At 39.8% G+C, this 13,148-nt stretch overlaps 1 protein-coding gene across 7 annotated transcripts in view; it reads right to left on the bottom strand.

Annotated features, from left to right (window-relative positions):
- herc1 (HECT and RLD domain containing E3 ubiquitin protein ligase family member 1) overlaps window positions 1-13,148 on the bottom strand; it is a 138,826-nt gene that overhangs the window by 3,053 nt on the left and 122,625 nt on the right. For all 7 annotated transcript variants that reach the window (XM_018092387.2, XM_018092388.2, XM_004915969.4 and 4 more), the window contains 10 exons: window positions 11,700-11,822; window positions 8,668-8,770; window positions 7,841-8,010; window positions 7,458-7,596; window positions 7,079-7,248; window positions 6,533-6,702; window positions 5,396-5,561; window positions 2,948-3,024; window positions 2,160-2,412; window positions 990-1,142 (listed from right to left, as the gene is read on the bottom strand). In XM_018092387.2, the coding sequence (XP_017947876.1) occupies window positions 990-1,142; window positions 2,160-2,412; window positions 2,948-3,024; window positions 5,396-5,561; window positions 6,533-6,702; window positions 7,079-7,248; window positions 7,458-7,596; window positions 7,841-8,010; window positions 8,668-8,770; window positions 11,700-11,822 (1,524 nt within the window). The remainder of the gene's footprint in view (window positions 1-989; window positions 1,143-2,159; window positions 2,413-2,947; window positions 3,025-5,395; window positions 5,562-6,532; window positions 6,703-7,078; window positions 7,249-7,457; window positions 7,597-7,840; window positions 8,011-8,667; window positions 8,771-11,699; window positions 11,823-13,148) is intronic.

The raw sequence follows: 13,148 nt of genomic DNA, 5'->3' as shown, positions 1-13,148 counted from the left end.
GTATTTTCCCAAAAGTCTTGGCAATCATTGAGATGTTTTTTAGCAAAATTGAGACGAGCCATAATGTTCTTTTTGCTTAAAAGTGGTTTGCGCCTTGGAAATCTGCCATGCAGGCCGTTTTTGCCCAGTCTCTTTCTTATGGTGGAGTCGTGAACACTGACCTTAATTGAGGCAAGTGAGGCCTGCGGTTCTTTAGATGTTGTCCTGGGGTCTTTTGTGGCCTCTCGGATGAGTTGTCTCTGCGCTCTTGGGGTAATTTTGGTCGGCCGGCCACTCCTGGGAAGGTTCACCACTGTTCCATGTTTTTGCCATTTGTGGATAATGGCTCTCACTGTGGTTCGCTGGAGTCCCAAAGCTTTAGAAATGGCTTTATAACCTTTACCAGACTGATAGATCTCAATTACTTTTGTTCTCATTTGTTCCTGAATTTCTTTGGATCTTGGCATGATGTCTAGCTTTTGAGGTGCTTTTGGTCTACTTCTCTGTGTCAGGTAGCTCCTATTTAAGTGATTTCTTGATTGCAACAGGTGTGGCAGTAATCAGGCCTGGGGGTGACTACAGAAATTGAACTCAGGTGTGATAAACCACAGTTAAGTTATTTTTTAACAAGGGGGGGCAATCACTTTTTCACACAGGGCCATGTAGATTTGGAGTTTTTTTTCTCCCTTAATAACGTAAACCTTCATTTAAAAACTGCATTTTGTGTTCAATTATGTTATCTTTGACTAATAGTTAACGGTTTTTGATGAGCAGAAACATTTAAGTGTGACAAACATGAAAAAGAATAAGAAATCGGGAAGGGGGCAAATAGTTTTTCACACCACTGTATATGCTTTAAAAATCTGAGCTTCAAGCTTTGGCTCGAGTGCAGGCACACACAGCGTATCTCAGCCCAAAACTGCTCAAGTATGCCTGGCCATCTTGTACAAACAGCTAGCTTCCCCCCAATAACTCTGTCAGTAATGAAAACATTACAGATTGTCCCTCACCTGTCGGTCCATCTCATGCAACCTGTAATCTATTGCTCGATCCACGTACTCCTTGCGGTTGGAGAACGTCAGTGGGATGCTATTCCCACCGGGGATTATTGGCACCATCTTTCCATCAGCACTCTGACCCACAAAGGAATCAAGGGGAATCATCTATAAAGCAAGAAATAAAACACATTCTTTTGCCTTTAGGAAATATTGTTGGTGTTTAATGCCTGAAAAATCTTGATCAGGTTGATTAATAATTGCACTTTTTATTTTTTAAACATAATGCCATCCTCAAAAATGACTAAATAGGGTCCATGTAAAAGCCACATGGGTGCTGGGGAAAAGCCAGGAATAGTATTTAGTGTAGTTTCAAATTCTGTGATATTAAATAGGGACAGCATTGAAACTGAAAAAAGGACAAATGGCACAGGTTACACAGCAGATATACACTGTTCAATATAAGAGGTTTAGTCCCTACACAGGAACCTAAACCCATTGTATTCTACAATGTTTATCTGCACTGTAACCTGTGCCGTTTAGTCTTATTTCATCGTGAATGGCTGCACAATGACTTGTTTATATAACTATAGTAGTGTTACTGTAGCAAACACACCAGTTTGATCAGTGCAGGGCAACAGGACATTATATTTTAATTACTTGAAAACATTTTCTTTGTTTTTTTTGGTGATAACTAAATATATCAATTGGATTACTGAGCTGCCAGACCGACACACCAGTGGAACATTATTCTTTGTCACAGGGATTATTCACAAAAAGTGACAAGATAGGACAATAGGCTACTTTATGTTCCAGGGTGGGTTGCTTCTTTATATGGCATCAAAACAGCCTGTTTGTGTGGCCCCTTCTTCACAACTAAGGAAAAAGCACACACCTTATCTCAGTGGTGTAACAACAGAGGAAGCTCTCAGGTAGGAGAGTGAGCGGGAGTGGAGATTTAAATGAGAACAGGTCTAGGGAACGTGTCAGGGCAGGGAGAGGAGTGAGGTGGGAAGGGGGTGGGTTTGCTACTCTGAGCTGGGCCCCCCTGCAAAAACAATCCTTGAAAGGGCCTGGTGCAGAATAGTAACTTTTTGGGTGTCACTCCTGCTTCACTACTAAATTCTTTTAGACATAACACTAAAAGCTCTTGCTTCATGGCAGCTACATTGTGCAGGCACTTACCTCATGGAAATTCTCCTCAGTTATACCACTGTCTTCAATGTGAAGAATGCTATTAAGTGTCTGCACATACAGCAGATCCACCTCCTCCAAATCCTCCAGAGTAAGGGGTATACAGCACAGCTGTTTCCAGACTAGTGGGGCTAAGTGTAGGTCCAGGGGTTTTTTGGTGCGGATTGCCACTCCCATTAGAATTCCCAGAAATTTGAACTGCATAAGGTGCTCATCCAGCCCAGATGAGGGATTAAGTAAGAACCTACAAGAGATTTTTTTAAAAAAGTACTGATAATTATTTACATCAGAATGACCCTTTTCATTTAAAGGTACTATAACCCCCTTGTTCAACATGCATTCAATAAATAGCGCTTGTGCTGAACATACTTTTTGCCTATTGTTTGTATCAAAAAAAAAAAAAAATCTTTAGTTTTTACTTCCTGAGCAAAACAGAGATAGATATCTTACAATATTGTTAGCAGAATCCATTATGCAGGGCGATTATTTCTTAACTGGTAATACAATTATCTATCGCGCAAGGGCCAAACATGGAGTAGATCCATAGATATTTAAAGCCGCGCCCATTGAGTACCAGTAAATGTTTTGGTGATCTATAACCCATAAAAAGGCACTTTTTCCATCATAAATTGAAAAATGGGCAGAAAACTCCTTGGTAGCCTCTGTTATACTTACAGTATAACCTTCAGTAGGGTTACCCTATCCTTTATATGCACCTGTGAACTCATCATTAGTAGAGAGCACCCCCTTACTAGTATGCAATTCTCTGTTCTACATACCTGTCTCGGTTATATCCCACTTCAGCAGTTGCATTGGGTGATGGAATAAGAAGATCAACTACTCCAGTTTCCAGTTCCTGTTGAAAAAGTACACATATTTGTTGCAAATCATATCATTCAAGGTGCCCTGCTCCTCCAGCTACATGGTAAAAAAAAAACGGCAGAGAAGCATGAAGCCAAGTAAGTTTGTTAGTAGCAATAACGACATCATAGTGTGAGGGAAAACAATTACTGCCATGTGACATTTTGAAGTTAACATCAAGTGATATGATGTGTTTAGTGTTGGAGCCAGGCTCCTTCAGTTACAATGAATGTCCCTTTACAAATATAAATAAGTGCAATTCTCAGTGTATGCTCCTCACTTCAGATACCTCGTGTCCCAGGTCAAATAAAATTCAATAAATAACTCCAAAGTGCCCTCTTCTGCTTTAGACTTAGCGATGAGGTCTTATGAGGAAAAGAAGAAGAGGGAAAAAAAAAAAAAAAAAAAATTGTGTAATACTGTTATTACTTCACAATGTGCACTCTCATGTGCTTTTTAACACCAGTGATGACTTTTACTTATATAACCCTTTTGTGCCCAGTTGTGATATCCCTTTCCGATTGCCAATCTACTTACAGACCCCCTTGGGTTTATATGGCATCCAATTGGTTCGCTTGTAGCTCACGACTCTCTGCTTTCCCACCTCTTAATTTCAGGCAGTATTAGGAACCACTTCACATAGGTAAATTTCCAACTTTAGCAACTTTAGGTTAATTCCACGACCTTTCTGTTTCCCTTTCTGGGTTCAGCAGTCCTGCCCTGTATAGTGCTCCTCCTCTGCGTCCTCTCTCACCGCTGACGCGTTTTGCCACTTCCGGCTTCCTCCTGAGCGATGCGAAACGCGTCAGCGGTGAGAGAGGACGCAGAGGAGGAGCACTATACAGGGCAGGACTGCTGAACCCAGAAACGACACTGCAGGTCGGGAACAGGGAAAGAAAAAGGAGCAGCCACCTGATCCATACCAGTGACTCCTGACATGCGCATCCTTTTGTGAGTGTATTGGGAAGTTTTATTTATATTAAAGTATTTAAGTTTTTACACATATGGCGTATGCATTTATCCCACAGTAAGTGCACAGAAGGCGAAGGGAAACAGAAAGGTCGTGGAATTAACCTAAAGTTGCTAAAGTTGGAAATTTACCTATGTGAAGTGGTTCCTAATACTGCCTGAAATTGAGAGGTGGGAAAGCAGAGAGTCGTGAGCTACAAGCGAACCAATTGGATGCCATATAAACCCAAGGGGGTCTGTAAGTAGATTGGCAATCGGAAAGGGATATCACAACTGGGCACAAAAGGGTGATATAAGTAAAAGTCATCACTGGTGTTAAAAAGCACATGAGAGTGCACATTGTGAAGTAATAACAGTATTACACTATATATTTTTTATTTTTCTTCTTTTCCTCATAAGACCTCATCGCTAAGTCTAAAGCAGAAGAGGGCACTTTGGAGTTATTTATTGAATGAATGTCCCTGTAGCTGCCTTTAATTTAGTTCCTCCAACGCTCCTTCTCCCGAAAATCTGCTTTATCTGTTTAAAGGAGAAGGAAAGGCTAATAAAGAGTTAATCTCAAGCTGCAGGCATACCTTCAGTTCTCTCAATAGTGCCCTTAAGTTTCCCCATATTTCACCTGTTCAGATGATCAGAAGCCAAACAGGGAGAAAAAACGATGAGCTGTGTAAAGAAAGTTCCCATAATGCCTCACTCCTGCACTGAGACCCAGACCAGTGAACATGCTCAGTTAGTAAGACTATGAGGAAGCTTCCTGCTGATTGGCTCAGATCCACATTTGCAAGGGGGGGGGGAGTGAGTTGACAGAGAACTCAGTGCAGCGTTTCTGTGAGTGCTTATGGCTGTATTTACATAGACCTTTCTAATAAAGCTTACTTAGTTTTTACCTTTCCTTCTCCTTTAAGTACATTTCCTCTTAACAGAAACTAAGCAAATTGACCTATAAATGTTTAGCATTTAAAAAAATGCTAGCACATTCCATTCCTATTTGAAGTAGTAATCTACCTACACTGACCAAAGAATTTGATAGATGTTAATGAGGTGTATTAATTCTTCAAATGGTATTACATGTAATTACAGACTTGCATGACAATACTTAGCTGAATAGCAAATCTGAACCCTCATTTGCACATTTACATTTGAGGAAAATTGTAAAAATTGTATTAATTTGAACAAAGCTTTTCTGCTTTCAGTTCCTAAAATTCCAAAAATTAAAAGAAATGAATAATTCTAATGCTAAATCCCAAACCAAATGCTGGAACTGATGCAGCATTACATTGGTAGCCCAGTTGCTTTGCAGCTCTGGGGTCTGTAGGATATATTGGCGCTACATAAATCCCACAAAATAAATCAATGGTAAGAGGTGACATGTAGAAAGCAGAATGACTGTATCCTACCTGACACATTTCTGTAATTGTGTCATCAAATACCCCTCCGGCATCATCTGCACCCTCTCCAACCAGTTTCACTTTCCAGGCACGGGATGGAAGACGCAGATCAGAGGCATTGAGCTTCACCACCTGCCTTGCGATTTGCACAAATATTGGTTTACACTTCCTTCCCCTATGAAAATATACAGAAAGGGAGTGAATCATGGCTGAAAAAACGGTAGTAATAATGAGATTAATAACAGAAGGAAGGTGCCTATAATGGAGTGTTACCAAAAAGCCTATTTGGCTGTATGCCATGTAGTACTATGAATTAACTCATAATTATATACAAACACATTATGCTGTGACTGCCTTTTCTAACTAAAAGCAACAAAAACATAATGAATTGGCAGAGCTATGTGTTTTTCTCAATTGACGAAAAAAAATGTTGTAAAATATATTTACATATAAATCTTAACCTAATGTTCCCCAAAATGTCTCTGCCCTCCTATGTTATTATTAGGGAAATAAAGAGGTTTAAATACAAACCAGATGAAAACTTGGCCGTGGTTTTGTCTGTCCAATTAGTCTGCACCTCATCCAGTCATGCATAAATCACTTACTGCTTTAGGTTGTGCATCTGACTGTGCATCTGAGAGGCCTTGCACATGCCCCCATAGTGTAACATTAATGCTGCACTGCTTAACCCTTATTATTAATACAGTAAATCTTGTATTTCAAAGTAAAACAGACTTTGAGTACTTGCAGAATAAGTTGATTCAACATAGTGCTCTCCAACTTATCCCATGTAACAGGCCAAGTGTATCTTTAATAGCATATTTGAGGGTCGGATTAAGTCTATGGAGCATTTGAGCAGACTGGGGGTCATACAAATCCTTCGAATTTAACAATTTGATTCTTACTTGTGTGCAAGTTTTTTTTCTATGAAGGAATATGTGCACAAATATCTGTAGCATTTTTATTTCCTTAAGGTAGCGAATGAGGAAAACCCCCCACAAATTAATAGAAAACATTTTTACATGGGCTTTGTCATTTTTTTCCCCCTTCAGCCTTTTAGCTGTTATCTTTGTTCACTGGTTTAAGGTTCTTCTACTGTTACAGTACCTAGCAGAATAAGAATATAAAATGTGAAGTATTATATACCTGGTTGAAATCCTCTTGACTGTAATCTGAGGTCCATAATTCTTGCCCTGTACCATGGTTTTGCCAATAGATCGGACCATAGGAAGTGTGTAAACTCTTGGAGCCAGCAAGGGCCTAAGCTGGCCCTGTACAATACCCCAAGTTCCAGCATTATAATGGGAAGCACTGCTCTGCAAAAACCAAACAAAACCCAGATTTGTTACACATTGATATTGCTGAGTAACATTTAAAAAAAAGCCGACATTTAACAGTAGAATTTTAGCAAAACCTGATCTGCAAGACCTTATCTTTTAGAGAAGGGCATTCTATATGGGTTTCGAGAGTAAAAAGACTTCTCAAATAACAAACTATCCTGAAGAAATCGTCTAAAACATGACTGAAGAGATTTGTTGAATCTCTACTCAAATAATGGTTTCTAGGCATAAAATCCCTAGATCTGTTATCATTTATGATAGCCCAATATATAATGCTGAGCCTTTCTACCAATACATATGCTCAGGCTTAGAACTTGGCAGCTGGGGCTTTTTGGTGTAAACCGACAAGTACCTGATTATTTGGACTGAGGTTCAGCAGCCTCCAAGATGAATACATGAGATCTGAAAAGTGGTAAAGGAGTCGTAATCTTGCTCTGACAGTGTGTAGACAGATATCTTTCAGACAACTGTACTGGGGTGGGATCACATCTGGTAAACCCAACTGTAATGGCACTGCCACCCCTAGAAAAACAAAATCACCAGATGACATTTGGATACTTACTCATTTATATGAACTGCATCACAGTGCGATTTTACAGAATATAATCATGTCCTGTGCATGTGTTACTTCCAGGGGCACCTGGCCAAATGTATACAGTTTATATAGGGTACCTTGCCAAATGTATACAGTTTATATAGGGTACCTTGCCAAATGTATACAGTTTATCTACCTGGAGCTCTGGGTGGTACAGGAGCAGCAGTCCAAGCTGCACTGTGACATCTTCCTGCAGAGATCTGACGAATATTCTTCCCTTGTAGTGCTGTAACCAGAGTTGGCTCACGAACATGGTTGGTGTGACCCAGGCCAAGCTGATGAGGGGTAATTCAGAGTAAAGAATAGTGAGACCCATAATTATTGTGTCCCACTAAGGTTTGTGTAATTATTCCATTTGTTTTGGTAGCAACTCCCTTAACATATTTTAAAAAAAAAGACATACATAAATATATAGTACAATACAAGTTACGTTACAGCCACAGGCCCACTCTAGCCATCACCCTACAGATGACTTCTTAATAAGAAATGCCTATAGATTACTGATATCAGGCTACTAACCTGTCCCTCTGAATTGCTTCCCCAAGCATACACTTCTCCACTTGCTGACAAAGCCAGAGTATGTTCCGCACCCACTGCAATGTCATCTATAAATATGCCAAGGAGAACTGGCACTAGCTGAGGACGGTTGTGATTCCGAGCTCGGCCTTCAGGCAATCCAATCAAACGATCTGAAAAAGTTATTGGTTTGGGATTGTAGTAGGATGAAAAGATTAAGGTTGATATAATCTGGAATTTGCATAAATGTAAATCAGATGTGTTAATATTATTATTATGACGTGTCTATATAGCACCAACATATTCTGCAGCGCTGGACAATAAATGGATTTATACACTAGATATACAGAATTACATACAAAGCAACCAATAACTGATACAAGAGGTGAAGAGGGCCCTGGCCAAGGTTAGAAATATATTATAGATGCACAGAATCCTGGATCCAGTTTGGGATTTGAATGAATCCAAGCAGGATTTGGCCAAATTTAAGTGCCCATACAAACTGAAAATGAACCCTTAAAATCATGTGACTAAGTCTTAATTTTAAAAAAAAATTTAATCCTTTTAAAAACTTAATTAAAAGTTAAGTTTTATAGTATTAAACTCTGCTTCCTCAATAATTATTTAGTGAGTACTAAGTGGGGCGGTGCCAGTAGGGGTTTTTCTTTGATTTTGTTTGTATATTACTTATTTAACTACCTGGCACACAGCTAGCATTGAACTGCAAATCACGGCATATGTGGCTGGTGCACTCAAACTTTGTTTGCAAATTCAAAAGGCCTTTAAAACAGCAAGATGCATCATAAGATTCTTACTAGTAAGGTACTCACCTTGTCCAAAGGTGTAGACATGACCATCTTTAGTGAGTGCCACTGAAAACTGTGTCCCACAGGCTACCTTCTTAATCCCAATACCACAAAGAACATCCACTTTCTAAAGTAAGATAATGAGATCTAACAATTAGTTGGTTGTAAATTTTACATTTAATATATTTTATTCCTGTATTATTGTATTATTCATGTACCATATTATATATATCTACACACATAGTCATATGAAAAAGTTTTGGAACCCCTCTTAATTCTTTGGAGCAACTTCCTTTTAGTATATAACATGCCTTATGGAAACAGTAGTATTTCAGCAGTGATAAAGTTTATTGGACTAACAGAAAATATGCAATATGCATCATAACAAGGTGCATAAATTTGGGCACACCAACAGAGAGATTACATCAATACTTTGTTGATCCTCCTTTTTGCAAATGTAACGGCCTCTAGACGCTTCCTATAGCCTTTGATGAGTGTCTGGATGGCGGTATTTTTACCATTTGTCCATACAAAATCTCTCCAGTTCAACTAAATTTGATGGCTGCCGAGCACGAACAGCCTGCTTCAAATCATCCCATAGATTTTCCATGATATTCAAGTCGGGGGACTGTGACGGCAATTCCAGAATATTGTACTTCTCTCTCTGCATAAATGCCTTTGTAGATTTCCAACTATGTTTAGGGTCATTGTCTTGTTGGAATATCCAACCCCTGCGAAACTTCAACTTTGTGACTGATGCTTGAACATTATCCTGAAGAATTTGTTGATATTGGGTTGAATTCATCCAACCATCAAATTTAACAAGGGCCCCAGTCCCTGAACTAGCTACACAGCCCCACAGCATGATGGACCTTCCACCAAATTTGGCAGAAGGTGTTTTCTTTGGAATGCGGTGTCGTTCTTCCGCCATGCAAAGCGCTTTTTGTTATGACCAAATAACTCAATTTTTGTCTCCTCAGTCCAAAGCACTTTGTTCCAAAATGATTTTGCTTGTCTAAATGAGCTTTTGCATACAACAAGCGACTCTGTTTGTGGCGTGAGTGCAGAAAGGGTTTCTTTCTCATCACCCTGCCATATAGATGTGCAAATTGCGCTGAATTGTAGAACGATGTACAGAAACACCATCTGCAGCAAGATGTTCTTGCAGGTCTTTGAAGGTGATCTTTGGGTCGTCTGTAACCATTCTCATAATCCTCCACATATGCCGCTCCTGTAGCTTTCTTGGCCTGCCAGACCTAGGTTTTACAGCAACTGTGCCATTGGCCTTCCACTTCCTGATTACATTCCTTAAGGTGGACACACACGTGGTGATTTGGGATCTTTCCGATGGTCGCACGAAAGATCGTTCAATCAGCCACTAACCGTTCAGGGCTGAAACGGCAGATAAGGAGGTAGAAACAATAGGATTTCTACCTCCTTCTGCCGATTCAGCCCTGACGGCAGATTTTACTCAGGCTCCTCCTATGGCGCCCGATCAAAATCTTTAAACCTGGCCGATCAGCGAGTCAACCGATATCAGCAGCCTCCTGCGATATCGGTCTACTCGCCGACTTGCCATACACGCACCGAATATCGCACGTAACGATGTTTTGTACTATATTATCATGCGTGTATGGCCAACTTTACAGTTGCACAACTTGAAATTGGCCACCTTAAATAACTCTTCTCATGATTGGACACACCTGCCTATGAAGTTCAAGGCTTAACAAGCTATTTCTACCAATTTGGTGTTGCCAGTAATCAGTATTGAGCAGTTACATGCATTCAAATTAGCAAAATTACAAGGGTACCCAAATTTTTGCACAGCCAGTTTTTCACATTTGATTCAATTGCATACAACTAAATACTGCTTTACTAAAAATCTTTGTTCAGAAAACACTCCCAGATGTTCTTGGGAAATGAAAGACATACCACTGTACCACTTGCAGCTGTATTTTGGATGGGATGTAGAGAGGATATGCCACTAATAGGGGGGTTGCAATATTCTTAACAGAAGATAATTAATGAGCAAACTAGTATTTCCGTGGTTCCGTAACTGAGAAAGGGGCATATGCTTGCAATATTTTTAGGATGTTATTGGCAAGATTATGCAAGGGATTGGATATAAGGAATAAATGTGAGTGCAGAATTAAGTATGACTCCAAGACAGCTAATCTTCATACTTGAGTGAATGATACCACTGTTTATTGTAACAGACAATTTTGCTGTAGGCATGTGTGTGAGATACACCGTATAGTGAGAAGAGTAGTGGTCAAAGAACAGAGCCCTGCGGGACTCTGAATCAGAGTTGAAGTATTATGGAAGTTTAATACAAGGAAGAAACAGAGAAGGAGTCATTAAAGAGGTATAAGCAGATCCAGGGGGAGAGTACTGTACCCAGTTTGCTAAGTGAGAGAATGTCAGAGGAGTTGGTGATCCCCTGTATCAAAAGCAACAGAGCAGTTGGGGAATAGAATATTGTTCTTTGGATTTAGTAGACAGAAGACCTTGCTTAGTGCTATCTAAGGGATGTATGAGATGTAGAGAGGATAGGCCACTAATAGGGGGGTTGCAATATTCTTAACAGAAGATAATTAATGAGCAAACTAGTATTTGGGGTTCCGTAACTGAGAAAGGGGCATATGCTTGCAATATCTCAGCAGAATTTAGTAGGTGGAAATCAAGATTGAAGAGGGTCAAGTATTGAGTAAGTAGACAGAAGGTGGTGGGAAGGGAGTGGGTAAATGGTAGCAAGTAGATAAGTTGTGAGGGATTGAGAAATCAGAAATATTGCAGTGCCGAGTGAATACCAGGCCCCATATGAAATGCTGCTGAATAGCTGGGGTTTTCAATAGGGATATAAAGGGCTCCTACAATAATAGAGGGTGGATCTGAGGATGGAAAGTATGAAAGCCAAGCTGCAAAGTTATCTAGGAAAAGGGAGAATATAGACTTATTGTGTGGACTTCAAAGCTATTAAAGACATGGAGGTAACAAAAGTAGTAACTGAAAGTAAAGTATGGGAACAGCAAGATCCCCACCCACTTATTACTCACCTGTGGTGAAGATTTAGCTGTGGAGTTCCCTAAACCCAGCTTTCCATAATCTCCATCTCCAAAAGCCCAGACAAGGGAACCATCGGCAGACACAGCTAATGTGTGGTTCAGTCCACAAGCGACCTATAAGCAGGCAATAAGATTCATTACAAAGGTAACCAACACAGAATAGACTTATTCAATTGCCCTATTAATGTCTGTAAAACACATTCTGTCCTACATATTATGAAACACATTTGCAGGTAAATGTTTTATACTCAGGAGTTCTGATAGTGAAAGCCAAAAAATATCTAGTCCAGTACTCAGTTCTGGACTGGATATTTTTGGGCTTTCAGGTTCTTTGTAAAACAGACAATTAGAAGCTCTAAACTTTGGCATGAAAACGCAAGACTTTGCATTCTCTCACGTTTTTTTGCGTATATCAGCTACATGTGCCTGCACCCAAGCGTATTTCATTCATTCGGGTGCAGGCACAAGTAGCAAGAGTAGGGCTGTATTTTCACCAAGCGTTTTTTCGCTTGCCGAAAATATCAGCCCTACACCTCGTCTGGCATCAGCCTTAAAGTGGGAAAGATTTCAACAACTTTACTCTCCTCCCTCTGGAAACTATTCAGGTGCAACAATACTTGAGATCTAGATTTAAAGATACAAACGTACCACCTTCCACGTATTTAGAATCCATATTTCAAAAGAAGTGCTATGAAGACTATATCATATCCTATCCGAGACTAGCCTCCCACCAACCTTACCTTACGTAAAAGCCTGGGAAAAAGACCTTGATCAATCATTAGAGGAAAATGAATGGTTTAAAATATAGGACCAAGCAGCACTTAGTTCAATTAACAACTCCCTGCTTGAAGCAGGATACAAAGTTTTACTACGTTGGTACTTGGTCCCAGGTAGACTTCACAAAATAAATAATCAGTACAACCCACTATGCTTTAGAAATTGTGGAGGGGAAGGCACGGTCTATCACATTTGGTGGCAATGTCCCAGGGTACAAAGATTCTGGACTAGGGTTTATGAAATGATATTCTCAGTCACAGGTAGAAACCTGTCTAAATCTCCAGATTATGCATTACTGGGGAAAAAAATCCCCAATTTAATAAACCAAATCTTTACCTCAGCTAAACTAACAATTGCCAGATCGTGGAAATCCATTCTTACCCATACTGCAATTAAAAAACAAGATCAATTGAATCTTTGTTAATGAAAAACTAAAAGAAAAGGGGAAAGGGAAACTGGGGAAAAATTTTACCGAAAGTCCAAAGGGGCACTTGGATGGTGGCAGAACTGAAACCAAAAAGTAACCTTGCAGGTAGAACCCGGATCCCGGAGAAAAAGTTGACAGAGGCACCCCGCCCTGCTTTGTTTGGTTTGATTAGTTACAATACCATTATTTCCCTTTTTTGTCTCTTACTTCCCGGTAAGTCGGTACACTGAGAATTA

The sequence above is a fragment of the Xenopus tropicalis genome, chromosome 3, assembly GCF_000004195.4.
Source record: "Xenopus tropicalis strain Nigerian chromosome 3, UCB_Xtro_10.0, whole genome shotgun sequence".
In the NCBI taxonomy this organism is placed as follows: Eukaryota; Metazoa; Chordata; class Amphibia; order Anura; family Pipidae; genus Xenopus; species Xenopus tropicalis.
This window is presented reverse-complemented; position numbering and strand designations above follow the sequence as displayed.